This window comes from Leptodactylus fuscus, chromosome 6 (genome assembly GCF_031893055.1).
Source record: "Leptodactylus fuscus isolate aLepFus1 chromosome 6, aLepFus1.hap2, whole genome shotgun sequence".
NCBI lineage: Eukaryota > Metazoa > Chordata > Amphibia > Anura > Leptodactylidae > Leptodactylus > Leptodactylus fuscus.
Genome location: NC_134270.1, coordinates 60905723 through 60932991, shown reverse-complemented (window position 1 = coordinate 60932991; position 27269 = coordinate 60905723). Strand labels below are relative to the sequence as shown.

At 42.1% G+C, this 27269-nt stretch overlaps 1 protein-coding gene across 1 annotated transcript in view; it reads right to left on the bottom strand.

Annotated features, from left to right (window-relative positions):
• Positions 1-3309: 3309 nt before the first annotated feature.
• The window catches only part of UBASH3B (ubiquitin associated and SH3 domain containing B), a 77255-nt gene continuing 53295 nt past the window's right edge, over positions 3310-27269 (bottom strand). Inside the window, exons 2-14 of the mRNA XM_075280076.1 lie at positions 22420-22473; positions 21759-21945; positions 19510-19708; positions 18693-18862; positions 17769-17977; positions 17534-17663; positions 12325-12445; positions 10340-10462; positions 9611-9703; positions 8680-8824; positions 7512-7618; positions 6493-6602; positions 3310-4195 (exon numbers count right to left, since the gene is read on the bottom strand). Of these exons, the coding sequence (XP_075136177.1) occupies positions 4058-4195; positions 6493-6602; positions 7512-7618; positions 8680-8824; positions 9611-9703; positions 10340-10462; positions 12325-12445; positions 17534-17663; positions 17769-17977; positions 18693-18862; positions 19510-19708; positions 21759-21945; positions 22420-22473 (1786 nt within the window). The 3' untranslated portion in view covers positions 3310-4057. The remainder of the gene's footprint in view (positions 4196-6492; positions 6603-7511; positions 7619-8679; positions 8825-9610; positions 9704-10339; positions 10463-12324; positions 12446-17533; positions 17664-17768; positions 17978-18692; positions 18863-19509; positions 19709-21758; positions 21946-22419; positions 22474-27269) is intronic.

Genomic DNA, 27269 nt, shown 5'->3' with positions numbered 1-27269 from the left:
CCCATTTTCTCGCTTATTTCACTGACACAGCACCTTGGGATGCCCTAAAGCAGTATTAGAAGGAAGGGAAAACTGACAACAATGCGAGCAACCTAGTTCACAGCCGCTTGCAGGACCCTATGTGATGTCTTCAGGCACCACAGGGTCACACCCTTGCACGAGTGAGTGGGGTCACCGAAATATCCAGCCGCCAATGCAGCAAGCAGAGAATGGGGACTAAGTGACTGGCGAGGTGCCCTAATACAGAGCGCTGCCCCAACAGGGGAGTGCGACTAGTGTGGTGTACACCCCCCCACACACACCTGAAAGAAAAGAAAAAATAAAAACTATGCAAGACAGAAAGCCTGAAGCAGATTGTGACTGTCTCCTATGATACTAGGTTTAAAACTGGATATAGACTGTGTGGGCGGAGATGAGAGCTTTCATTCTCCTAGTGTCCGCCTCCTAGTGGCCAAGTCTATATCCCATGGTGCTTTGTCCCCCACTGAAATAAGTGAGAAATTTCGTTTTTTTTATATCCTTAAAAACTTTATCCCGTTTCAGAGTAATGTTAAGAGGCAAATGTTGGTTGTATAATGAAAAAGTCTTCAACTTTCCAATCTACTTTCTGTAACAATTCCTCAAGGTGCAAACAGGTGCACGTCATAATTATAGCACAGTAATCAGACATCTGCCTGGTAACGAGCTGTGACATGACTGTATATCACATGACCATGGACTGATTTTTAATTAATTGAAGTAAGCACAACGAATGACAGCTAGCAGAGATCTAGAAAACTGTGAGGAATTGATACAAAAAGTATATTGGAAAATTGTAGAATTTGTCGTTCTACAAACACATTTGTCTCAGTAATATTCTGAAACTAAATAATCCTTTTAAGTTTATAAGATATAGTTATATATAATGGATCTACATATTTTCTATAGATATAGATTTCTTCATGCTTCTACATTAAAAGGACTTGCTACATTAAATAAATAATATCACTCTGGACTTTTTGTGCTCCTACTAGTCTTTATAGTGGTGTGTTCACACTTTTTTGCGTAAGTTTTCTGATAATTGCGGCAAAACAGATCATAAACAGATCATAAAACCAGCCTATGTGAATACACTGGAAGTCACTGGATCCAGTGGTGCTTAGAGGCTTTAGGTATTAGAGCTCCACAGTTCATTAACCCTTAGCTGCCACAGACGAAGGAAGACTCCACTTTTGTACCGTATGACCAGAATTTCAAGTTACAAAAATTTTAATTGACTGCGGCTGCCTCGAGGCTCTGGTTTGTGGACGCCTTCTTAAATTACGGAATTATTTTATGAGCAACTTCCAGTATAACTTTATTACTGAACGTGCTCAGTTTTTAATGGGAGTGACTTTATAGATATATGAAATACCCCACTGCTGCCCTGCACCCCTGTATGAACAGATTATAGACTCCACGGATGGTGCACTGTACATACGTCCTGTAGGGGGCAGCAGAGTGTTTGGCTTTCTCACAATCCTGCAAGTTTACTTATATATATGGAATTATCCCTACTTGTAAATGAAGCGATTCCAGCAATAATTGCCTTAAATGTTATTTCCTAAGAAAATACATTTCAGATACTATTTCCTATAAGATATGCAGCAACTAGTTGTCCCCTTTGTCTCTTTCATTTATGCAAATTGTAACCTCCTCCCCTAGATTTGTATCATAGAAAGGACTGCAGTGGGTGCTCAGTTTTGCAACACCTTTACTGCAACCCACCTCCTGCATAGCTTAATCACATTGATGTATATGATGAGTATACAGACAAGGGGGCAGATAAACCAAAACTGTCTAACTTTTACTCTATTGGTTTGCAACACTGAGGCACCTGACTTCCTAATTACATCATGGAAGACAGATTTGCATATTCTTCCCATGGTCCCTTGCAAAGTGGAGTGCTAAAGGCTTAATAAGTCTCCACACACCTATATGATGGTCTCTCCCCAAGGAGTGACGATATTCCCCTAACTTTTAGACAGTGAAAGTTAGACTAGATAGTCTTAAACTGCTCCAGATTTTCCAAAGATTAAAAATCTGGCACACTTTTACACAGTCTAGTCTGACTTTACACCACTTATTAGTTGCCTTTGTTTCCACCCAAATTTTGGTGCAAAAATCTGCTGCAATGATTGAAATTTTTGTGCAAGTTCCAAAATTTTGGTAAAATTTCTGGCTTCTAGTTTGGCATATTAAGTCACACTCCCTTTTTGACAAGCCCCGCCCACACGCTGTACAAGGTACCCAAACTGTTAGAGGCTAAGGCTCCACATTGTGGAAAGACAGCTTTTTTTGTTGCAGATTTTGCTGCAGTTTTTTGAGCCCAAGCCAGGAGCAGAAGCAGAAGGGAGAAAAAGAAAACCCTTTATATTTTCCATTCCTTTTGTAGGCATCCTTTGCTTTGGCTCAAAAAACCACAGCAAAATCTGCAACAAAAAAGCTGCGTGTCCGCAACGTGGGGCCTTACCCAGAAAGTGTCTTAAGAGCATGGAAAATGAGGTGTAAGCATGTACACCATTGTTTTTGGTGCAAATTACTCCAGAATTGTGGTGCATAATTATTAGTTTATCTCCCCCTAGGTGTATTTAGATTGAAAAACAAACCTATGTATTATATATACACATACGTATGTATAACTGTACGGCTCAATAGATAATGATAGAAATGTAATGTATGCAGTAACCTGTTCTATCTCACTGAATGGGTAGGCTAAACCTAGGTCCAAATACTTTATGGAAGCAACAGAACATTATATCTAAGATTATGTCTAGTACACGATGGGGGCTGCACAGAGTGTTTAAGGAAAGAGTGTGATGATGTGATAGGGGGAACTGAGACTTAGGAGAGTGACATAGCAGGGAGGTGACAGCCCAAAAAAGGACAGGAACATGGTTCCCAAGCAGCACATAGTACTTCAGGAGACAAGTGTGATGATGATAAGGTAGACAAAGGATGTATCATGATGTGAGTAAGGGGAGGGAATGGAGAGTGATACATAATGGAGAAGCAGCGTCCTCAGCAGCCCATTAGCAATTCTCTAACTAAGCATTGTCAGGGAGACTGTCTGTACATCCGTACTCAATGCAGCATGTAGAGTTTAAGCATTTACCAAAGGAAAGTCACTTCAAATGGCTGTATCTCCGGTGTTATACCACCTAGAAACATAGTTCTGGTATTACAAGATTTAGGTATTAGAGATATCACTAATTAAAAACACAGTGGGGAAAGTGATATTATAAACAACACGAACTGCTGCATATTAAGTTCCAATTCCTGACAATGTTTTTAACTAGCGATATCTCAGCTTCCTATCTAGGTGGTATGAAACCAGAGATACAGCCATTTGAAGTGACCACCCCCCTTGGTAAATTATTCAGCACTGAATATTTACCATACAAATTTGTACAGACTTTCCCTAGTAACCACTCAGTTAGAGGGTTGCTAGGGAGAATGTAACAGCCTATTTTCTATTAAAAAAAGAAGTTAGATAGGTTAATAAACTATATTCCAAAACTGCTACCATAGGAACAGCTATGAGCCAGTGATAATATTTTGTCGCTATGCCATACAAGCATTGGAGCTGGATTATACCCACCCATAGTAACCAGGCCTTTATACAATTCAAAAGTGAGGAATGGACACATCTCATAATGAAATGAAGACTAGGAAGACAGTAACTGTATGTCAGCTCAATGCCAGGAAGCTCTACGGACAGGACATAAGCTGCATATTGACTCACAGACATTGAGTTGAGGTTATACTTGTATAAAGTGGCTTTAGATTCATGCCCTATTGTATTCCCAACAAATAGATATCAGTTTAATATACAGATCTATCACTCTGACCTTGCAAATATTAATTCTCAACAAAAATATCTATTATAAACCTCACATATATTCATATTTATATATATATAATAGGCAAAACATGGAATACATTGGTATATTTGGGAGGCGCCTGACGCTTTGCCTGCATTTGCATCCAGAGGCGATATGTTCTACAGTTTGATAAATAGCTTGGTCCATTAGACGTTTCATTCTTGGAGTAAAGTCTCTCTCCAGTTAAATCCACCAGTTGGTCCATGAGTTAAAGGAAGTATTGGAGGATCTGTCAGCTGCCAGAGACCAGACTCTCCCAGTTCTTCACAACAGCAAAATCCCAGGTATGGGATCTGTAATGAGAGGTAGACATGAGATCAGATCCTTATCCCACCCTCATCCTTTTCTGTAGTATATTGAGGTATAATGTAACATATGTGACATAACAATACTGCTAGGTGCTGTGTATCTACTTATCATAAACCGTGTCAACTGCTTCATCAGGGAACTGCTATGAAACGGACTCCAGCTTAACTACAGTGTCTATAGGAGCTTGAGGTAGTCTGTGGGTAGGTGGCGCCATCTGTCATTCTTACAATTCCATTGTTCTCATCCTATGGTTGATGAGAGCAATGAGTTGCATAAAGAGAAATGTAAACTAATACAACTAAGGCCCCATGCACGCAACCGAGTGGGCTTCCGAGGTTCAGCCAAGTTTGCTGCGAAATGCAGTCAGATGTCACTTGGAGTAATGTCCGAATCTCATCTAAGTGCATTCCATTATACCAGGTAGTCCTCGGGTTATGACGGTCTTGGGTTACGACGTTTCGTGGTTACGACTAGAGAGGAGCTAAAAAGTAAAGCTCCCTCATAACAGAAAGCTGCCAGCACTCCCGACTAGCAAGGACAAGCCTGCCGCAAATCAACGCTGGTTCTGCAGCAGGCTCGTCCTTGCTAGTCGGAAGAGAGCTGGCAGCTTGCTGTTACAAGGGAGCTTACTTTTTCTCATAGGAATGAATTGACCAGTGTTGATTGGCCAGTGTACAGCATTCGGCCAATCAACGCTGGTTCTGCCGGAGGCTCGTCTGTGAGGAGGCGGAGTCTAAGATCGGACCACAGCAGTCTCCATTGTGGTCCAATATTAGACTCCGCCTCCTGGCCAGCGTTGATTGGCCGAATGCTGTACACTGGCCAATCAACACTGGCCAATGCATTCCTATGAGAAAAAGTAAGCTCCCGCATAAATGCAAGCTGTCAGCTCTCACGTTACAGTACGTGATTTAGTGTGCAGCGGCTCGGAACCGAGGAAGACTCTACTGTACTGTATATGGTACAGTCTTCCTCGGTTCCGAGCCGCTGCACACTAAATCACGTTGATCCGTTCCTATGCGGCGTCGTATGTTATGTTTCTGGCTTACGTAGAAATTCGGTTTATGACACCGCGTAAGAACAGATCAACGTCGTAAGTCGAAGACTACCTTGTACATTTACCTCAATGGGGGCTTCCAATTATGGAACGGAGCAGGATAGAACCTGCTCTATTTTCATCGGAGTGGAATGGACCATCAAATGCCCTCGGATGGCACACTCAGATGTGTGCATGGAGCCTAAGCCTAAGATGCATATCAACTTAACTTATTGGCATGTGTGGTGCCGTTTTTGGAAGACAACCGCTATGTTTTTCTAAGGGTCCATTCACACGGAGTAACGTGCCGCGTGATGTGGCACGTATACGGCGTGTGAGACTTTGAGCGCCGTAAAAGCTCCCATTGAATTCAGTGGGAGCCTGGATCGTATATATGCCACGTTATTTTGCAGCTGTGATTTTGCGGCCGCAAAATAACACGGAGTATACGATCCAGGCTCCCATTGAAATCAATGGGAGCTTTTACGGCGCTCAAAGTCTCACACGCCGTATACGTGCCAGATCACGCGTTACTCCGTATGAATGGACCCTAATCTTGCAAATGCTTAAGGCTTGGTCCCACAAGGCTTAAACCCCGTGGATTGACCGTGGCAGAAACTCTGTGGCAAAAGACAAGGTGTTTTATATTCCCTGCATTCTAGTGAATCCCATCCACACATTGCAGAGAAATACATGCAGCGCAAATATCAGTTATATCTATGGAAACACTGGTGGTTTCCCTATAGGGAAAAGCACTGCAGGAACAACCGCAATGTGTTTCTGCAGCGGTTTTTCACTGTGGCCTGCTACGTGGGGCCTTAGCCTAAAGGAATATTCCTATCTTTTTTTAGCGTGAGCATACAAACAGGTTCCTCAACACAGATGTGATCCCAGCCCGACTTGATATTAATTCTGTAATCTACTATTTGTTTCACAATCTAAACTAAACAGAACTGCAGATGTTGACAGAAGGTTATATCCCAAAAACCCACCCGTAGGAACATAGCATTAATATGTGAGAGTCATATGGAGGAATAATAACTCATCGCTCTGCTATTTTTACAAGGTATAAACATTTAAGGGGAAATTCCAAGCGAAAACATTTATGGTTTATACCGATACCATTATCTAAGAAATAGGATCATTTAGGTATCTTTATAATAGGAAGCATGTGATCTAGCTGTTCTTCCAGGAGGATCCTGGGCGTCAAACACGGATAGTGAATGTTAGCGCTCAGGTGTTTACCTTTCTGACGACCTGCACAAAGTCCTTTGAGTTCTGCGGCGTGAGACCCTGCAGTTGTCGGGTACAGGCCTCCAGTGATGAGGCATGGGCAACAATAAGGATGTTATTACCTGAGGAAGACAAAACATTTATTTTTTTAAACAGGAAAAATTCACAAATGCTGAAAATGATCAAATATTATTAAAGAGGCTTACCTTTAAATGAATATAAAAGGTAACTCTACACAGAATACATGATGTGTATATGTGTATGATCACCTGTTCTATTGGTGTAAAATGTGATCAGGCATATAATTCACACCCCATATACTACAGTCACATCAGATGATCAGCCTCTATAGCATTATCATTGATACCAGTAATATATTTATATAATGTGTGTAGAATGGCCATTGTATGTAAGCATGGTTCCAGTAATTTATGTAGTAAGCTTGTTCCTGGTACAGTATCTACGTAGTAAGTTTGGTTGGGTTATGGTATGTAGCCAATAGGTATCAGATAATTTAAAAGCTTTAGACTGGTGGGGGATCCAAAATCTTGATTCAACCCAGGACCCATGGTAGCCTTATTATGCCCCTGATCACGTCTGAGAGGTTGTCACAGCCAGGAGTGAACCTGCCCCTTTCGCCGCCCGAGGCGAACTACAGAAAGCCCCCCCCCGGAGGAGGGGGCGGAGCGCGGAGAGGGCAGGGCGAAGCAAAGGGGGCAGGGCTTAGCGGCGTTCGTAGGCAGAGAGCAGGCAGGGAGAGGACCTGCAATCTGCCTGAGCGTGAGGGGAGGCTGCTGGAGCAGCGCTGCTTCAACGGCTTCCCCAATCCACCGCTCGGTGCTAAGCCAGTCCAGGACAGCTTGTCCTGGACTGGCTTAGGTAATCGAAAATGACACCCTCGCTGGGGCCCTGACATAGCGCCGCCTGAAGCGGTCGCTTCAGGTCGCCTCATGGGAGGTGCGGCACTGGTCACAGCTTATTTGGATTATTGTTGTAGTCTATAATTAAATAAACTGCCGATTTTTCCTTACCTTTACTTCTACATTCACCCAAAATATCCTTGGTCACTTGAAAGCTACGATTCATGTATGTTTCATAGGTCTCTGACACCACCAGCTTACTGATCGGTATGTGAGGTCTGGAGAAAACATATTACGTGTTACCACAAAATCAAATTTTTCCTTAAAATAAAAAAAAGCTGTATTCTGCTTAGCCATTTCTTAAAGGGTTTATCTACCTTCTAATATTGATGACCTTGCCAAGTTTTAGATATGTGGGGGTCTGACAGCCAGGACCCCCGCAGTTCAACTGTTTTTGTTCCTTAATGTTTACATGCCAGGAGTCGCACGGCTAACTTGTCATACAATGTGTAGTCACGGATCTAAGTACTGCAGCACTGTCCCATATACTTCAATGGGTCATCACTGTACTACTTAAACCCACTGCTACACTTTGGTGAATGAGTTGCACGGTTTCTTACATGCAAACATTATTGTGATCTATGGTGTCCATGAAAAACTGATCCACAGGGTCCTGTTTCCTACCGCTAAGTTTGTGTATTGGCCTCTACCATAGCTCTGGTATCCTGTTCAGCCATGTTCTGTTCTTTGGTTAAGACTGGAAGAAGATGGGTTTTGATTAGCTGGGCGCAAACTATTTTGGAAGGATGCTGACTGGTATTCATTGGGTTACCAGGACTTTGCGCTGAAGACCTCATTGAAGTGAATGTTTGACAGATTGTATGAATAATTTCTCATTATAGAAATATAGTTGACAGTTTTGAAACAGTTAAGACAGAGAGAACATAGCATATATGACAATGAAACCACCATCATTACATGTCTCTATGCACATGGTCCTTTGCCTTCTGCTCCAGAGATGCTAGAAATATTAGATTCACTATAGTCAGAGAGCCCTAGGATGCAGAGCACTGATGTATACATTGTATATCCCACCTCCCCTCCATTAGCTTGGTGTAGTTAGGATGGACAAATAGGGTGGATATATATATATATATATATATATATATATATATATATATGTGTGCACTCAATTCCTCCCCATCTGTGTGGTTTCATGGTATTATACAGCATAACTAGAACTCTATAGTTCTGTATAGACCAAAAAACAAGCCAAATGAGGAAGGACAAACCTGGCCACAAGGGCTCAAACTATTGGTGATTTAGGTGAGTATTTTACCTGTACGTTGTATCAACACTGAGATTTACAGATGCTAATTCGGCAGGGGTGAGCCAGGCAGGGAGAGTGGTGCCAGACACCCACTTGGTCCATTCAAACAAACCCGGCTCAATGCGGATTTTGCCTTTATTGTCTTGTTTTAGCCCTGGAGAATGAAAGATATATAGATCAGTGTTAGAAGCTCAGAGTGAGGGATTAGCACAGATAATATGAAATATAATGCTCTACTCTAATCACATTCAGAGTTGCATTACAATTCTATGGCTGCAAGTGTCCTTGCATGCTGTGTTTTGTGTTATTGGAACGTTTACACCAAAAATTTCAAAAATACAGTGAAGTTCAATTTAAAAAAAAAAAAAAAAAAAAAAAAATCCAATATAGATATTGCAAAAATGTCCTAGAATGGCTACGGACTATACTAAAATTGTATGTATAAAACATATAAGTAGTGCAGTTTAGGCACAGTGACAGGTGCAATTACTGTAGATGTCAATTGAAGATCTTGGCCCTCTTGCAGACGACCGTGGCCAAGATCAGTGTGCTAACCATGTTTTTGCCAGATAGCGCACTGACCCACTCATTTCTATGGGCCCATATACATGACCATGAATTACGGGACAACAGTCCGTGTTGCAAAATATAAAACCGGTCCTATTCCAGTCCTATGTTGTGGCCCTGCTTCATGGCTCCTATTCAATTATTGAAAGGGGCCACGGAAGCACAGGCGGCGCAAGGGGGACATCCGCATGTCCTCCATGTGCCACCCATGCCTTTAATTCACAGCCAACTGGAAGCACACGGTCATCTGCAATTGGCCTAAAGGTTGTGTTCACAAGACATGGACCACAACTACCTGTCAATCAAAGTATACAACAGGACTACACTTAGTGCCAAGTACCTGGAGGTCTGTGGTTGTTTCTGATCTACTCACCTTTCAGTATATTGTGTGCAGTTTGGACACAGCGCAATGATGGTGAACAATATACAAAATCTACAGCAGTGTTACTCTCCAGCAAAGCTTCTCCTGTAATGCAGGCAAAAACTATCAGATATATATCCAGCCACCAGTACTTATCTGCTAAGCCTAAGTAACATGTTCACTGTGACTCCATAGTATAGTTCCCTGAACAATCCGAGCTACCAGTCATGATGGGTCATGATATCAACTGGCTCAAAACTAATTTTTATTTTTTTAAGGTAGCTTGTGAGCCCCATATATACATTTTTCCCTATCAGTATGTCTTTGGAGTATGGGAGGAAATCCATGCAAACACGGGGAGAACATACAAACTCCTTGCAGATGTTGTTCCTGGCAGGATTTAAACCCAGGACTCCAGCGCTGCAAGTCTGCAGTGCTAACCACTGAGCCACCATGTTGCCCCTAACTGGCTCAAAACTATTTTGTAATGGGAAGGCAGGTGTGCCACAGTTGTGAAAATAAAAGTTAACCATTCAGCAGCTGGAGTGCCAAAAAGTTGCTGACCCTGCTATAGACTGATATACCTGTAAAGATGCCTGTTAATAAATATCAATACGAATGAATCTACATTTTCTGTAGGAGTGTTTACTACATATTCTGTATGCCCATGCTGCATTTACTTCAAATATGTTTTCTACAAATGACCCAAAAAATGTCACAAAATAAATAACTAAAACTCACCAACAAGTTTTGCTTGTGTGCATCCAAAGACAGTTATTGGGGCATCTTTCTCATAGTCTCTATATCCACCACATCTTTGTGGTAAGCTGGGTGGCATATTCAGGTTTGTCCGGATGTAGCGGCCTGTAAATACCCAGAACAAGACAAGAATAATATCACAATCATACATGTTACAGAATACAATGTTCTCTGCTGATCCATTATAGGGCATTTACTCCTCGGCTAAAATGTCCAAGTAACCTTTTATGTCCAGTCTTAGGGGGCGTTCACACTACCGTCAGTGTCCGACAGGTAGTGTCCGCTCCTAGTGTCCGCTCAAAATCTAGCACGGACATTAGGAGCGGACACTAGCTGTGTCCGTGACACCTGTCATTTATTTAAATGGGCATCGGGTGCGTTCTTTTGCACTCCGTGCCCTTCCTTCACTGTCCGCATGTAAAGATGTCCGACTTTTCAAGCGGACAGAAAAACCCGACATGTCCGCTCCTAATGTCCGTGACAGATTTTGAGCGGACACTAGGAGCGGACACTACCTGTCGGACACTGACGGTAGTGTGAACGCCCCCTTAATATTTTATTCAGCTTTGCTTCATACATTGGTTACAAATGCTGCAGAGTCATACTTATAGCAGCCATTACAGTGAACATAGGCGTTGATCAGCTTTCCACAGACCCTGTATAAGGTACAGGCCAGCCTTAGGTCAAGCGGCATACTAAGTGGCACTTTTGATGCTGCTTGCCTGTCATAAGAGAAAATCCTTAATAAGTCTTGTAGACTATTGTGCCCATTTGCCACATATCGTTTGCGCCATCTGTATTGTGACCACACTGATTGCACATAGCTAATGTCAGGGTTTCTGTCGTAAACCCCAGGAAAACTAGACAGGGGACGACTTTCCGGCGGTCAACTTTAAAACCCATTTATTTGAATGGGTTCTTAAAGGTGACCTCTGGTGTCCGTATGCGGTCTCTCCACCTGGAAACCATTTTTTATTGCAAGGACACAAAGTCCTGGATGTACAATTTTGTGTCCGTGCAAAAAAAAAAAAAAAAAACGTTTCCAGGCGGAGAGGCCGCATACAAACACCAGCGGTCAACTTTAAAAACCCATTCAAATGAATGGGTTTTAAAGCTGACCGCTAGCAAGCCTTCCCCTGTCCAGTTTCCCCGGGGTTTACGACAGCAGCAGTAGTGTGAACCCAGTCTAACCTGGTATTCTATCTTTGAGTAAATTTAGTATTCTATCTTCAGGAAGGCCTACAACCTCCAATAACACTATCACCGCACCACCATCTAAACAGTCTCCCCCTCTCCTTCTGTCTTTACCCCGCCTTCCCTCATAGATTGTAAGCCCTCGCGGGCAGGGCCCTCTACCCCACTGTGCCAGTCAGTCACTGTTAGTATTATATCTGTTTGTATATTTTGTGTACTGTATGTAACCCCCAAATGTAAAGCACCATGGAATTAATGGTGCTATATAAATAAACAATAATAATAATAATAATAATAATAATAAGGGCCCCTTCATGCGGCCTAAGCGCGCCGCTCATTTAGACACGTGTACATGTGTCCGAGCGCGGCGCTTCAAAACAGAGCCCATTGATTTCAATGAAAAGCGCGTGTATATGCCGATATACGCGCGCTTCCCATTTAAATCAATGGGCTCTGTTTTGAAGTGCCGCGCTCGGACACGTGTATACGTGTCTAAATGAGTGGCGCGCTTACGCCATGTGAAGGGGCCCTAATAATAATAATAATAATAATACATCCTTCCCAGGCAAGAGAGGCCTGCAGTGCATGGAAATTAGGAAGAAAGCGACTAGTGTCTTGTATGCATCCAAAAGATTTTCCAGCAAACCATATGATTATTTTACCCCAATACAGTCGGGGGTTTCCGCGCAACCTATTTGGATCTCAATGTCATATATTTTCCGTGGAGTAGAGCGTTTTTTCTGCTAGTGTCTTGTATATATTATTACATTTACCTTTAGCATCAAAACATTGCGATAGCCAATATTTCCCGAACACTACGTCCATCCGCTCACCATGTCGGCAAACAAACAGACATCGTTTCTTGGGGCCTGGGTGGCTGTTAATTCGCAGGGGCTAGATGAGGCGACAAATATAGGAGTTACCTAGGAGAACTTTTGAGTTGGAAGAATCTTGTTCTCGAATTGTAGAAAAATGTGCAACTGATATTACAAATATAAGCAAAAATTTCCCTCTTTGCTCTTCACCTTCAACCCATCCAGTGTAACTGGGCTCCTGCAAAGTGTGGCTGATCACAGTCAATGATACTACAGAGCCATGAGTTACTGCAACAGTGTAAAGAACAGTGAGACAATGTTTCTATTTCCACCAAACCTTCCCAATATAAACACAAAGCATAAATAAATGAAAAAATGTGCTTTGATGTATTATAAGCAGTTTTTACAGCTAAATATCATTACGTTTCCACTGGCTTACATGAGAGGTCGGTGACACTGAGATACCACATCTGTCTTTTATCTTGATTGTCGCCCACATGTTGGTATTTAGTGATATTTCCTCTCCGCCCCCTCATGTCCCCTGACCTGTAACGCCTGGCACTGGGGATCAAAGGGACCTCACTGCTTAACAAATAATTGACTTGAAATCCCCGCTACTGATAGTAACTAACCTTAAACTAACAATAGTAGTGACTACTTTTCTGGATTTTATCATTCGACTGTGGGAGGGGAGAATGCTGGACTCTTTCCCTACCCCCTTGTGTAATAATACCACTAATAATATAAACTAATATAGGTTACATGAGGAGGGGTGCACTGAAATAATAATTAGAAAAATTCATCTAGGCAAATACAAAAAGCTGTTTTGTACCAGAGTTCCTCCTAGTTCTGCTGTACTCAGCTCCAGACAGATCGGTTTTCCAGTTTAGAAAGCTAATTTTCATATAGCCCATTAGAGAGTTAATACCGGTAGAGGGCTCCAGGCTTAGTGACCGATGACCTATCAATTGAAGATTGGTGGGGGTCTTACACATGGGGCACTCACTGAAAAGCTGTTTGAAGGGGCTGCATCATTCAGGTGAAGACTGCAGCCTCTTCACTACCTAGCAAGCACAGAGCCATAAATTTGTATGATGGCTCTGCTTGGTATCACAGCTCAGTCCACTCACTCGAATGGGACTGGGCTTCGAACAGGCCACTTGCCCAATTTATGTGATATCATATCACCTGTGAAGTTAAATTGGCACTGAAAAATCCTTGATGCTAAGGGTCAGTTCAGATTTGCGTATGTATTCTGTCCGGTTAGAGTCCGCATAGAGACCCCCCCCCCCCCGGACGCAATACAATCGCAATTGCAAGCGCTATGCTTATAGATTATAATGGGGTCCTGGTGCTTTCCACGCACTGCCCGGAATTTATAGTCTATGGGGTCCGTGTGCTTTAACTGCACAGAGCTTACAGTTGCGTTGGTATTCCGTTTGGGAAGGGGGGGGTCCTCATGCGGACTCCCCGGGACGGAATCCAAACGCTAATGTGAACCAGGGGTAAGGCCCCACATTTGCGGAAATGCAGCTTTATTTGTTGCAGATTTTGTTGTGGTTTTTGAGCCAAAGACAGGATTGGATTGATCAGAAGGGAGAATTATAAGAACTTCCTAGATATTTCCCATTCCTTTTGTAGCCATTCTTGGCTTTGGCTCCAAAAAACGCAACAAAAAAAGCTGCGTTTCCGCAACATGGGGCCTTATGGAAATATGTCAGCCCTACCTACTCTTCATCTGTATGTCACAAAACAGTAAATTCCTTACTTCAAAATAAGGCCTATAATTTGCTAAATATGACAGAAGGAGCTTTAGCAATGCTGCTTTGTTTGCCTGCTATGTGAAATTATTCCTCCCTTTGTTTAGACATTGTTGTCAAGGCACTCAGCCTGTTATCTGATCTTAGGGTTGACAATGGGACTCAGTCATTGCTCTCTGGAGCTGTAATTTACTGCTCTTCTGTCCAGGCATTCAGCTTGGCTAATTGAAGTTTGCTGATAGAGACATAATAGACACTATCTGAGCCTTTATATAAGCACAAAGATAACATTAAGTTTACTGTAGGTCCATTGTCAGCATGGAACATATGCATTTGAACATGTGTGGAGTTGTAGCTTCACAGCATCTGGGAGTGATAAAAGTTGCTGACCCCTGCTCAATAGTCACTCTGAGGTCAGAATTTCACCGTCACTTGAAGGCCCAGTCGAGAAGCTGCACATGCAATACTGATGCAGACCAAAAGAGGTTACTCTAATGGCAAAAAAAGAAGCTCCTTCTTAGAAAGTTACAAAGGAAAATTTATTTGAATGGAATTTATTTTGTTAGAATCCACTAGGTGGCACTGCCTTATAGTGGAAAACAAAATTGCTAACTGCATTGACTCAGGAACACTGTGCGAAACATTACATTCATGGCTGTAATGGGAGATAAAGAAGTGATGAATGTACAAAATGGAATGTCCAATGACGTGCAAATGAGCGCAAACCTCAAAGTTACACAATTAGCTGCGTACAGACCACATGCTGCAAAACACAATGAAACTCATGGAGCTAAATGAGAACCAGAACTAATTTGGAGAAGTGCAGGGTAATGCGGTGCAGAGGTCACTTCCAGCTTATAGGTCATTTTGTACTAGTTAAAATATCCACAATTGGTTTCAGTCACATTTAAAGAGTCAGATCCTGGTTATGACCATTACAAAAAGAGAAGCCCCAAAAACAGCTCACATCTGAGTCCTGCTGTGGGTCTGATTCTCAGGCAGAAGCAGAAGGAATACATACAGGGTTAGGTCAGTCAAAATTTGCAGTCATGTGACTTATATGCAGACTGCAGATCTTTCAGCAGACTGCAAAAAATTTATGTAGCCCCTGCCATAGTTGATAATAACTGAGCCGCCACTGTAATAGTTCATGGGGTTACATAACAGCTCAATTTAGTATGATTATAATGAATAATATGACGGTCAATAGCAATTTCACAGTCAGTTACATTACAAGGGATCACATGACAACCACAGTCCACGAGAAAGTCAGCCTATGTCTAAAAGCACTGGGTCACATGTTGCGTTAAGGGGTGTTATATACAGTATACGTGGCGGCATTATAATTTGTGCAGGTCAGGTATTTCTAAGTGGTGGTGATAGTGGGGGCCACTTATGAAACCTTTGCACAGGGCCCACCAATGTGTTAAAACTGACCTAGATGGAATAACTGTTACCGCAGTATAACGTGTGTGCTTCACTTGCCTGATCACAATGTCATTATATTGCTATTATATTGTATTCAGTGATGGCAGTAACCTGGGGAGAGGCTATGACCACCTCTCAGCCGTGATATAGAGAATGGTTGTCTGTAGTAATAGATGGAATAGCAATCAGTTGGTATAGTATATATTGTGGAGATGTCATGAAGTAGGATTAGAATATAATGATATTACTATTATATTATATTCAGTGATGTTGGTAACAGGTGGCAAGGTTGTGACAACTTCTCATATATGATATAGTGGATGGTTGTCAGCAGTAATAGATGGAATATAGTGTGTGGATCTTATGGACATCTGATCACAATGTTATTACTGTGTATTACAATCGTATTATTTTTGTGATGTCAGTAGCAGGGCAGGGCTGTGACAACCTCTCAGCCATGATATAGAGGTGAGTTGTCTGTACAAATAGATGGAATAGCGGTTACTGTAGTATAAGGAGACATCTCATGGACATCTGATCACAATCACCATCTCAGAGCAAGGACTGTATTAGTTACGAGACGCTAAGCTATTAACAAATAAGTCATAGGTATGACACAGACTTGTAACGGCTCACAGCTGAGCACAGCAACATTGTGACAATGGCGGCGAGTGCTGACTCCTCAGCTGATGACTGCGGTATTATCTCTGAGCTGTAATTATTTGCCGCTTTCATTTCATTTAGCTGTTTCCTTCCCCATTGTCTTGGCCTCCTCATCAGTCTCCTTCTACAGATCTTATATCTGGGGTTATACATTACTGTGCTCAGCAGCAGGAAGACAGTGGCTGCAAGATTTAACTCCTCAGGGCCCTATAGTCAGCAACATGGCTGGGGCCTCAACCACACAAGAGGCTGCAGATGTTGAAATGGGAATGTACAAGATATTAACATAGAAGGCCCTGACCTCACACATAACCACATGGTAGATGAGAACACACTCATCTCCTGACATACTCTGCGCTACTTAAGGACCCTGCGCCATGTATTACGTAATTCTCAGTTTGTGACCCCCAGCACAATGCTCTTCTGACATGCTCTGTGCTGCTGGGAAACCCTGCACCTTTTATTATTTATCTATCATTCTCTGGTAAATTATTTGACTCCTATTTTTTCAGTATTAGCTTGTTCTTTAGATTTAGGTCCTCTTAGCTCTGCAAGCAAGATGATAGGTGATGGGTGTCCTACAGTGACAGTGAGGAGACTGGGCCCAGGATGGAGGATAGTGGTTGACCTGCCTCTGTGCCTAGGTAGGTAGAGGGTAGTTTGTTAAATATTCTAGCCATTATATTATATGAGAGATTAGGCTGTGTGAGATGCTGTTTATCTATATATAGTGCAGTAAGCGTTCTGCGTCATGTACTTCTATTGCAGAGTTTGGGTGACTAGGGGCCCACTAGCTCCTCTAGGTCAGGAGCCCACTGGGCCACTCACTTGCTTCCCTGTGAACCAGTCTGAACCTGCACACACAATGAGAACATTCCTCTCCAGACATACTCTGTGCTACTTAAGGAGCCGATACCATGTATTATGTAAGTCTGCACACATGATCAGGACACTCATCTCCTGACATACCCTGTGTTGCTGGCAGCCCAGCTTCTTCCTTCTCTCATTCAGTGACCTCCCACAAGATCAGGACATTTCCCACTAAAGTACTCTGTGCTGCTGAGAATCCCGGAGTGGAAATGACCTTTGAGAACTCACAAATGTGCAAGGGTCCTGTAAATCTAATAAAGATAAGACTGAACCCAGGGCATAGGATGTTCCTTTAAATCGTTGTTAGATTTTACATAAGAAGCAAAGTACAACCAATAGAGCAGGTTGCTATGTTACTAAGGATGTAGAAGAATTTTATGTAGTGTATATGGAGTGCTGGTCTTCATGTCTTATTTCTAATGTGTTACATAAACTGCAGTGCTCACCTGCATGGGTGGGCAGATAATGGTGAGTGACGCCGTGTCCACAAGTGCGTGGTCATCTTGTCGTCTGTCCAGTACTCCATCACTAAGAGGGTATGAGATGGTGCTCATCATATTAAGGAGGGAGTATGACCTACAGAACACAATGTAGCACAGTACATTATACATTATATCGTGGGATGTCCTTAAAAACAGAAAGCAGGACAGAGTGTTCCACATATATCCTCGGTGCCCTTACCCATGAAATACCCATGTGCCACATTCATCAGCCTTCGTGACATAGTTTTCCGGTAAGAGGCCTGAACATCCAGTTGCCAGTGAGGAGCCATAAATCCATCCTTCACTGGTGGTAGTCTGTTCTACAGGGGACATGAAGATGAAATCTCCAGGCACCAGCTCCAGTTCGTCATCGTTTTGCGGTACATACGGGTACAAAACCTGTAAAGTCTAAACATGAGAACACAACCTATTAAATGACAGATGCCAGACGTGGCAGGAGATTTAGGGGCATTCACACAGAGTAACGCAGCGCTGATTCTGGCACAATACCTCGCGTAAAAATCAGCGCTGCAAAACAGAATCCCATTGACTTTAATGGGTTCCATTTAACACGCGTAACACATTGAAATCAGTTGGAGGCTTTTTTATCCCATCAATTTCAATGTATTATGCGCGTTAAATGGAACCCATTGAACTCAATGGGATTCTGTTTTGAAGCGCTGATTTGTACGCGAGTTATTGTGCCAGAATCAGCGCCGCATTACTCCGTGTGAATGCCCCTTTAGGCTGCATTTTTGGTTGCAAATTTTGCTGCGTTTTTTTTGAGCCAAAGTCAGTAGTGGATTAAGCCTTAAAGTGCTGATGTGTTTAACTCACACAGTATATTGAACCTCTGTATATTGTAGCAAACCCTCAGCTTTTAACAGCATTCAATCAGAATGGTTGCTCATATCAAATTTAGTTATATATCACTGAATATGAAGCCAGACTTTCCTCTAAGAAGATCAGGAGGGCTGAATGTAAACCCTATGTGAGCGGTTATGGTAGCCATGTTAGTCATACCTGTGTCTGAAGAAAGCTAGATGAAAACTAAGAATCTGACATAGTATCTATTACTAGGCTGAACTCGGGGGTTAGTTTTATGTTATTATCTTTGAGTTACCTCATGATTTATATATCGGATGTCTCTAGAAAATATGGTCGCCACCCAATCACATCCAAGGTTTAGGTCAATGTTCTGAGCCAGTTTTTCCAGAGTGGACAGGTGATTGGCTTGGAAGTGATATGCCAACGTCACGTGTAACTGCTTCTTGTGCGGCTCCACCCGAACATCTGAAAACATACATGGTCCAGACAGTCATCCACCATGATAATATTTACCCCTATGTCTCCACATACCTAACCATCAAGAGTTAATGTCTCATTATTTAAAGGGGTCTCATTTTATTGTGAGCACCATCTTTGCACCACTTACGCTAGGTTCACATCTGTGTTTCCATTCATGGGGTCCGCTTAGGGACTGCACAAATGGAAATATAATCTGTTTAACAAGAGGAAACCCACGGTCCCCATAGACTAAAAATGCATCGAGAAAAGTCCTGCTTGCAAGATTTTTCTCTTCACATTTTTTAGCAGAATGGAGGATGGAATGGCCTAAGAGGCAAGCAACGCAGGTGTGAGCCTAGCCTAACAAATATATTAGGACAGATGCTTCAGAACTGATGGCAGCCATAAAGTCATATTATTGTTGGGATAGTTGGGATGGAAGAAAGGGTTACGTAATGAACCAAACCAAAGTGGCACAGTATTGTATTGAAGAGTACCTGGCACCTGCCATTTAATGCAATCAAGCCCAGATATTACCAATGTGGGGGCAATGGGCAATTGTTCGGGGGCTGGTATAGGGGATAGAGGGGCAAAGAAGGGACGTTGACTTGTGCATGACACCATTCTCTTTACATGGCAACTTATTCCCTCACCCGTTTTCATTAAAGCTTCTTCAGCAAAATCTGCTGCAAATTTCTTGAGAACTTCAGCGCACTCCTCATTTACAAAGAGGCCAATGAAATTGGAGGATGTGTAGAGCTCCAGGGGCAGGGGATTAGGGAATTTGGATTTCCAGCGGGAGACGGTGGTCTGTAAAGCTTCACACAGTGCATCCACGTTCTTATCTTCACACTGGAAAGAGGCAAAGCACAAAATATCAGCACAATGTAATCGTGTTATTTGCTCCTGGACGCTTCAGATTCAATTACCACAACCGGAGATCAATGGAAACCAATGGAAACCAGACATGTTTCTTAAAGGCAACGCGTCACATGAAAAATGCAGTTCAGTCTGTAGGTAGCATGTTACAGAGCAGAACTGCGGAGAAGACTGATATACAGGTTTGTGGGTGAAGATTTAGAGTCACATTGTTATTACAGTGTCATTTATCTTTTGAAATTTTATTAAGGCCATGTGTCATATCCAGCCGAAACCATAACTATTACTGCTTGGCTTATAATATACAGTAGATTACAAATCCTGTTCTGCCCGTGTATGTATAGGTCAGTATTCACTATAGTTCTGGCACTCTACTCAGCACCCAGGAAGCTAAGGATGATGGAGTAAATAGTAGAATGGACAGAATATATTTTCAGTGGCAGTGATCTAAATCTTCCAAAACTCTATTTTATGAGTGCATTTCCTGAGTTTATAAGCTCCTAACACAGAGATCTAACATGTTCACACTCACATTGAGGAGAAGGCTTGCAGTCAGAGGTCTCACTTCCCCTCCCGTATCTTCTCTAAACCGTTACTTTTGACATGATTGCAACGAGTCGACAACTACATATCAGATTGTGTGGCGTGAGCGTCAGACTCACACTCATACTAATGTGACAGAACAAGCATCCTAAAATAAACAACAGAAAACCCTGCACAAACGCACTGCCCACACCTACACTGAGGGCCAGTCCTATGTTAAGACCTAAAGATTTTATAAGGAAGGATTCGGAAACTTTCTAATACACGTTGTGCTTGAATTCCTCACCATATTCAAGATCTTTACTTCTTGCCAGTGAATAGCAAGATTATTTTTTTTACATCCAAAGATTGAAAACACTCAGGGTAAGTTCACACGTGGTTTTTCGGACTGGAACCTGAGGCGGAGGCCGCCTCAGGTTCCGCTCCAAAAACCGGGTAGCCGCGACTGAAAGCCGATGCAGTGCAATGGCATCCAGCCGTGCACTCCATTCCGATTAGGCTCAATGAATGGGCCTAGTCCAGAGGAGCGAGTGTTTTCAGGCCGAATTGCGATGTGAAACGGCTTCTTTTTTCCGAGAGCCAGAAGAAACGGCTCCTGGAAAAAACTCCAGCAGCTCCTATTGATTTCAATGGGAGCCGTCTTTTTGGTCAGGATTTTGAGGCATTTATGGCCTCAAAATCCTGACCAAAAATCTCCCTGTGAACTTACCCTTACTGACCTAGTCCTGTTTTTCAACTCCTAGCATGTGTTACCCTGCATTCACATAACAGAATTTCACCTGATCCGTGTGTTGGCTGGATGTATTGGCCTGAACAGTATCCCAATATAGGGACTCTTGGCATAATAGCCATCTATGATGTTAGGGGTCCCTGCCACCCAGCAGCATACTGTCCTCTAGTGATTATAGTACAGGCCAGTGTGTCGCTGAAAGGCAGGGACTCCTAGCAGCATAAATTACTGTATTGCTAGGAGTCCCTCTCCCATTATGGCGTTTGAGACTCATGTGACCACTGAGACCAATCGGTGGCCTCAGCTTGGAACCAGTGACTTATGTGAGTGACGTCACTAGATCTTCTCCAGCGACTGCTCCAGATACCGATTGGTCTCAGTGATCACATGAGGCCCAAGTTTTTTGGTGCCACAGCCCTGGCACGTGACTGAAAGGGACCAGCGGCAGACAATGGGGCCCCAGGGACAGGAGAGTATGCTTATTTTTCTTTTACACCCTTATAGCTCTTGTACATTTTTCCAGGTCACAGTGAGAGTCATATGGGTTTAGAAGTCTCAATATAGCAGCAATTAATGGTTTTGTTCACTGGCAGCAAGCAGAGATTTTGAAAATAGGTAGACGTTTCACATTCCACAATCATAAATCTTAAAGAACCATCTGAAGAGGTAGCGAGTTAATCCTCACTTGCTGATGGCAGTATGGGGCCCCATTTAGTGTTGTGTCATGAGATGCCATGACATGTGATTTACCATGAAGAACTGGCAGAGCGTGATGTGCGGGAATATGTTGTGTGCCTTGTTCTTCCCACATAGCTGCTTGGATTGTTGCCAAAAGTCTGAGAGTTTCTGGGCAAGGGGGCCCATCGGTCGCAGGTACAGGACATATTCACGAGGCAGTGGATCATCCAAGAAGGGATCGTCTACATGTGAGAACAGCCTGGAAAACAAGAATTAAGACTAGTGACCTAAACCAAGCCATAACCCTTCAAGGAGATGGGGCTGGCTGAGGAGAGTGGGGGTTTACACTTGTAAGAGGTGGAGATTTTTGAGGCTCAGAGGTTAGCACTGTTGCTTTGCCTAACAGGGGTCCTGGGTTCAAATCTAACCAAGAGAAACATAGAGTTGTATGTTCTCCTTGTGTTTGTATGGGTCCCCTGGGTACTCCAGTCTCCTCCCATATGTCAATAATATACTAATAGGTAAAGTGGCTTCCTGTAGAAACAACTGACCATTGTGGATGTTGGAGATGAGCACCTTTATGGCCATCACTAACCCCCCTGCTCCACAACACTCCTTGTCCTTTGTGCCCCTTGTGTGGGAAAAGTGCATTACAAAAGTCTGTCATTGTCACTCTAGTATTACAGTAGTTTGTAGTGAATTTCTGGACATAATCATAAATATGAATACCCACCAGTCACAAGCAGCCTGGACACTTCTCCCTCCAGTAGATGCTAATGCTTTTAGCCTAAAAAAGAGATATGTACAAGTAAATAAGTGAGAAAAAAGCACCAAATATGGAAAACCATTAAAGATGTCGTACGGAACTAGAAAAACATGGCTGCTTTCAAGCAGAAACAGCACCACAGCTCTTCAAAGGTTGTGTATGGTATTGCAGCTCAGTTCCAATATTCCAATACAGTAAATGGGGCTGAGCTGCAATACCATATACAATGTGTGAAAATAAGTGGTGTTGTTTTTGCAAGAAAGTAGCCTTGTTTTTCTAATCCTGTTAATGTACTATACAGTGTAATAAATAACGGTTAAGAGATTCTGTATAGCAGAAATGACATGAAATTTAGAAAACATTTCTGAAACCTTTCACCATGTACAACTATTTTGATGGATATCAGGCCCATACATTTGCATTGGGTCTGTCTGGCTGTGAAAATAGGACATGTCCTATTTATTAAACAAACTGATAAAAAAACAGTTGTGTGAATACACCCATAGGCTTTCACTGTTCAGAAAACAGCTATGTGATTGCCATTGCCTTCACATGACCAGGGGCATAACTAAAATCTTGTCAGCCCTGATGCAATTTTTTTATCCTGGGACCCCTTCTTCATCTCTACAACAAATTCTTGCTAGTGATGGTTATGGGTGAGTTTAATCAACCTTAGTGTGGTTAGGGTAATCTCTGGGTCTCATTGGCTTATAGACAAGATGGAAGATGCAATCTAAATACTGATGCCATTGCTTATGGGACCCCCTAAGGCTCCTGGGCCCCAGTGCAACAAATTACGCCCCTGCATATGACCATTTTTCACTGTTCTGTCCATAAGGCCTTAAGCTAGGACAACATGGCGATATGTAGTCAGGTGACACAAGAGTGTAATGCTGTGCTACTACAATTTAACTAATGATAGTGAATGTAATTGCATTTGAGTTAAAGTTACCACGTCCACGACCCAACATTCACAAGAAATCCATCCCTTTCTGGATTTCTGTAAAACCACCTTCATGACATTTGCATCATAATATGTTGCATCCGTCACTTCTTGTATTTCTCCTTAGAGTCAGGGCTCTCGTACTTAGTTTACTTGTATTTGCATTCTCTTAGTCTGACCAGGGCCCTTTAAATGGCATTAGATTTACATTGCCCTGGATATTTGTAACCACCATACATCCCCCACACACCTTCCTCAACTCACCACCTGTCCCTCTTCTGTGACTTCCTACAATCTCCAAAATAATCCAGTTGTTAAATATTCACCAGACTGATGTTATCCTGTCAGGGCAGTAAAATAATTCACCAGGAAACTAGGTCAAGCAGAACCGCTAAACAAATGAATATCTGAATCTGAAAATATTGAGACAGAAGAGGAAAGCGGCGAGAGAAGACCCTACGCCAGCTTGGCTGGAGGTCTAAGACCTAGAGGAACATTAAAAAAAAAAACTGAAAAAAGGAAAGGAAAAAATATGAAATGGAATTAAATGAAAAATGTTTTTGAAAAAAAAAATGTATTCACTGAATAAAAAGTAAATTTACTTTTCACAGGATTAAATTCTGCAACACATAAAGATGTTAAAGGCTAAGGCCCTATTCACATCTGCGTTTGGGTTTCTGTTCGGGGAATCTGCTTGGGGACTCCCTGAACAGAAACCTATACACACTAAAAAGCAGTTATCTGGGAAACCTGTGGACCCCATACACTATAATGGGGTCTGCACGAAACATGTGGAGAGAAAAGTTCTGCAATCAGTACTTTTCTCTCCTCATTTTTCGTGTGGAACCCAAGTGGAAACTACACGGACCCCATTATAGTCTCAGGTGGACTACCTGAACGGAAAACAAAATGCAGATGTGAACCGGGCCTAAGGCCTCAGGTTGCGGAAAACAAGTAAAAAACGCAGCATTTTTCATTGCATTTCTTGCTATGGTTCTCTCTGTGTTTTTTCTTTTCATATTAAATTTATAGTGAAAATGTAAGCGTTTCCGCAGGTATAATTGACATACAGCTTTGGATGGCAGTAACCAGAATGCGATTCTCTTTGTTGATACTGTAAAACGCAGTGGTTTTTTTCTGCTGTGTTTCCGCTACAGGAGACATGCCACGTTTCCACTTCGTGGGGCCTCAACCTAAGACTAAGGCCCCACTTTGCAGAAACGCAGCTTCTTTTGTTGCAGATTTTGATGCGTTTTTTTTAGCTAAAGCTAGGAATGGATTGAGCAGAAGGTAGAAGTATGAAAACTTCGTATATAATTCCTATTCCTTTTGTACCCATTCTTGTCTGCAGAGATAGTACCGGTATTGTAATGGTACCAGCATGGAAATGGTAGGGGGAAGGCTCACAAGGTTTCGAGTGATGTTTAGAAGATTCAAGTTACAAAATCTATTCAGTCAATAGGTACTAAAAATGCATTGGTTATAAAAGACATCCATATTCCAGAATATAAGTCTGCCGCCATGGAAGTGTTATAGAAGATTAACAACCTATACCAGGAGGTTAACTTTAAGTTCCTGGGCCCCAATACAAAGTATGTAACAGGACACCCGTTTACCATGTGCTATCCAAAATACTGCTGTTTTATGTTGAAGTCTTTGGTTCCCCTGAGGCTCCAAAGCCCAGTAGCGAATGGTACCGCTGCACCCCCTATAGCAATGCCTCTGATCCCTTACAGCTATGTGATAGGGCAAACAAACTGGCTCCAGTATATGTGACAGATCCAATGGAAACCAGGCCTATCACATGTGCACTAGACTGACAATACTTAGATCTGTGTGGAGGGGGGGGGGGGGGCGCGGTGATTTTATCTGCGGCTTAGGTCACATGACAATGAATGGCTCCTTTATAGCCACCCCATGACATGTGACTACCGGTTGACAGAGCAGTTTGTGTGCTTCATATTAGCACGGCCTGTTTTGTATAATCAGAGCGTACCGCAGGACACAGACCTTTCTTATTCCTTCATTGCAAAAATAACACACATTTCATTGTGTGCGAGAGACGACAGCTGCTCAGACGGCCTGGCCCCAATTCAATTAACTGTTGTGACAAGATATAACACATTGCAATATGTCAGCCGCTGAGTTACATGAGGAGATGAAGTTTATCATTGACACACTCCTCATACCAAAGTATTATACACCTTCTAAACACTAAGTCATAGGCCACCAAGCACAATGTTGTTGATGACGTCACACCTCTTTTTATACAACAATGACATCACCACTCTCCTGATACAACTGATGACATCATCAGTCTCCTGTTTTTAGTGGTAATATCATTATGCTCCTTTTCAAACTAATGACACTACTATCTACACTACTGCTGGCCATCAGTCACCTGACAAGTGGTGACATCACCTCGCTCCTGACTGAACTCATCTGATACACACTATGACATCATTACTTGTGGAGTCTTCAGTAGTTGATGCCTTTTTTTAATGGATAACTAAAAATAATGACATATTGCAAGCTTTCGGGACTACTAAAAAGGTCCCTTGATCAGGCTGGTATAAAGGAATCACCATTTTCCCAATAGGAAAGAGGGACAAGTCCTGAATAGCCCCAAATACTGACCACACCGCCTTACAGAGGCCATTATTAATATTCCATTACTGTTCTCTTTCAGGTAGAGACATGAACAAGTTATTTACAATGTATATCCTATACAGCTGCACTTTGGTTCTATTGAAGGTGACCGTACTAGTCTGTGGTGGTCACCTTTGGTCTTACAGGGGCTTGGTTTGGTTTTCAACAGCCTGTCTGTATCTGTATACTATCTAGACCCATAAACTTGGCTCTGAGAACTTAGAGCTGTTTTTAGAAACCACGACATTTTCCTTCCTCGTGAGCTGTTGAACGGTTACTAGTCAAAGCAGAAATAGTACATTATCAGAGTTATCAGCCGAGTCTATATGTCACTCACACAAGCTGTGGTCTAACAGACAAAACCCCAAGTCTAATGTAACATACTGTCCAATCAGGCTAATGGGTGCAGGAGTAGCCTATAAGAGAACGTCCATTAATCTGGAAATATTGCAAATACAGCATATGTATCTAATAGTCCCATTAGCAGGAGTTTACCTTTACTTAGTAGTCTATACAATGTGCCCAGTGATTTGTCATAGCAGTACAGATATGCAAGTGTTACTGCAAGTATATGCCCCTGTTACTACCACAGGGTGTTTGTAATACTTTTTTAAAATCAGAACAGTAACCATTCAAGGAAACAAATATGTATTGTCTTCTGAGTCAGTCGCTTATGTAGAATGTCATGTATTACAGCTTTCATTTCATGTATGTTAAGAACAACAAACTTATCAGCCTTTTAATAAATCTTCTAGTTGATTTTATACTCATCATTCCTACATTATAAAATAAATCCACCTAAAAGTAACATTTTGTTAAAGTAGAAAAAAAAGGTTAAAAGCCTAATAAAATATAACAACTATTATTCTAACCCTATGTATAAGAATATAACTACTATAATACTACTCCTATGTACAAGAATATAACTACTATAATACTACCTCCTATGTACAAGAATATAACTACTAGAATACTGCCCCTATGTACAAGAATATAACTATTATAATACTACCTCCTATGTACAAGAATATAACTACTAGAATACTGCCCCTATATACAAGAATATAACTACTATAACACTACCCCTATGTAACTATTATAATACTACCTCCTATGTACAAGAATATATCTACTATAATACTACTTCCTATGTACAAGAATATAACTACTAAAATACTGCCCCTATGTACAAGAATGTAATTACTATAACAATACCTCCTATGTA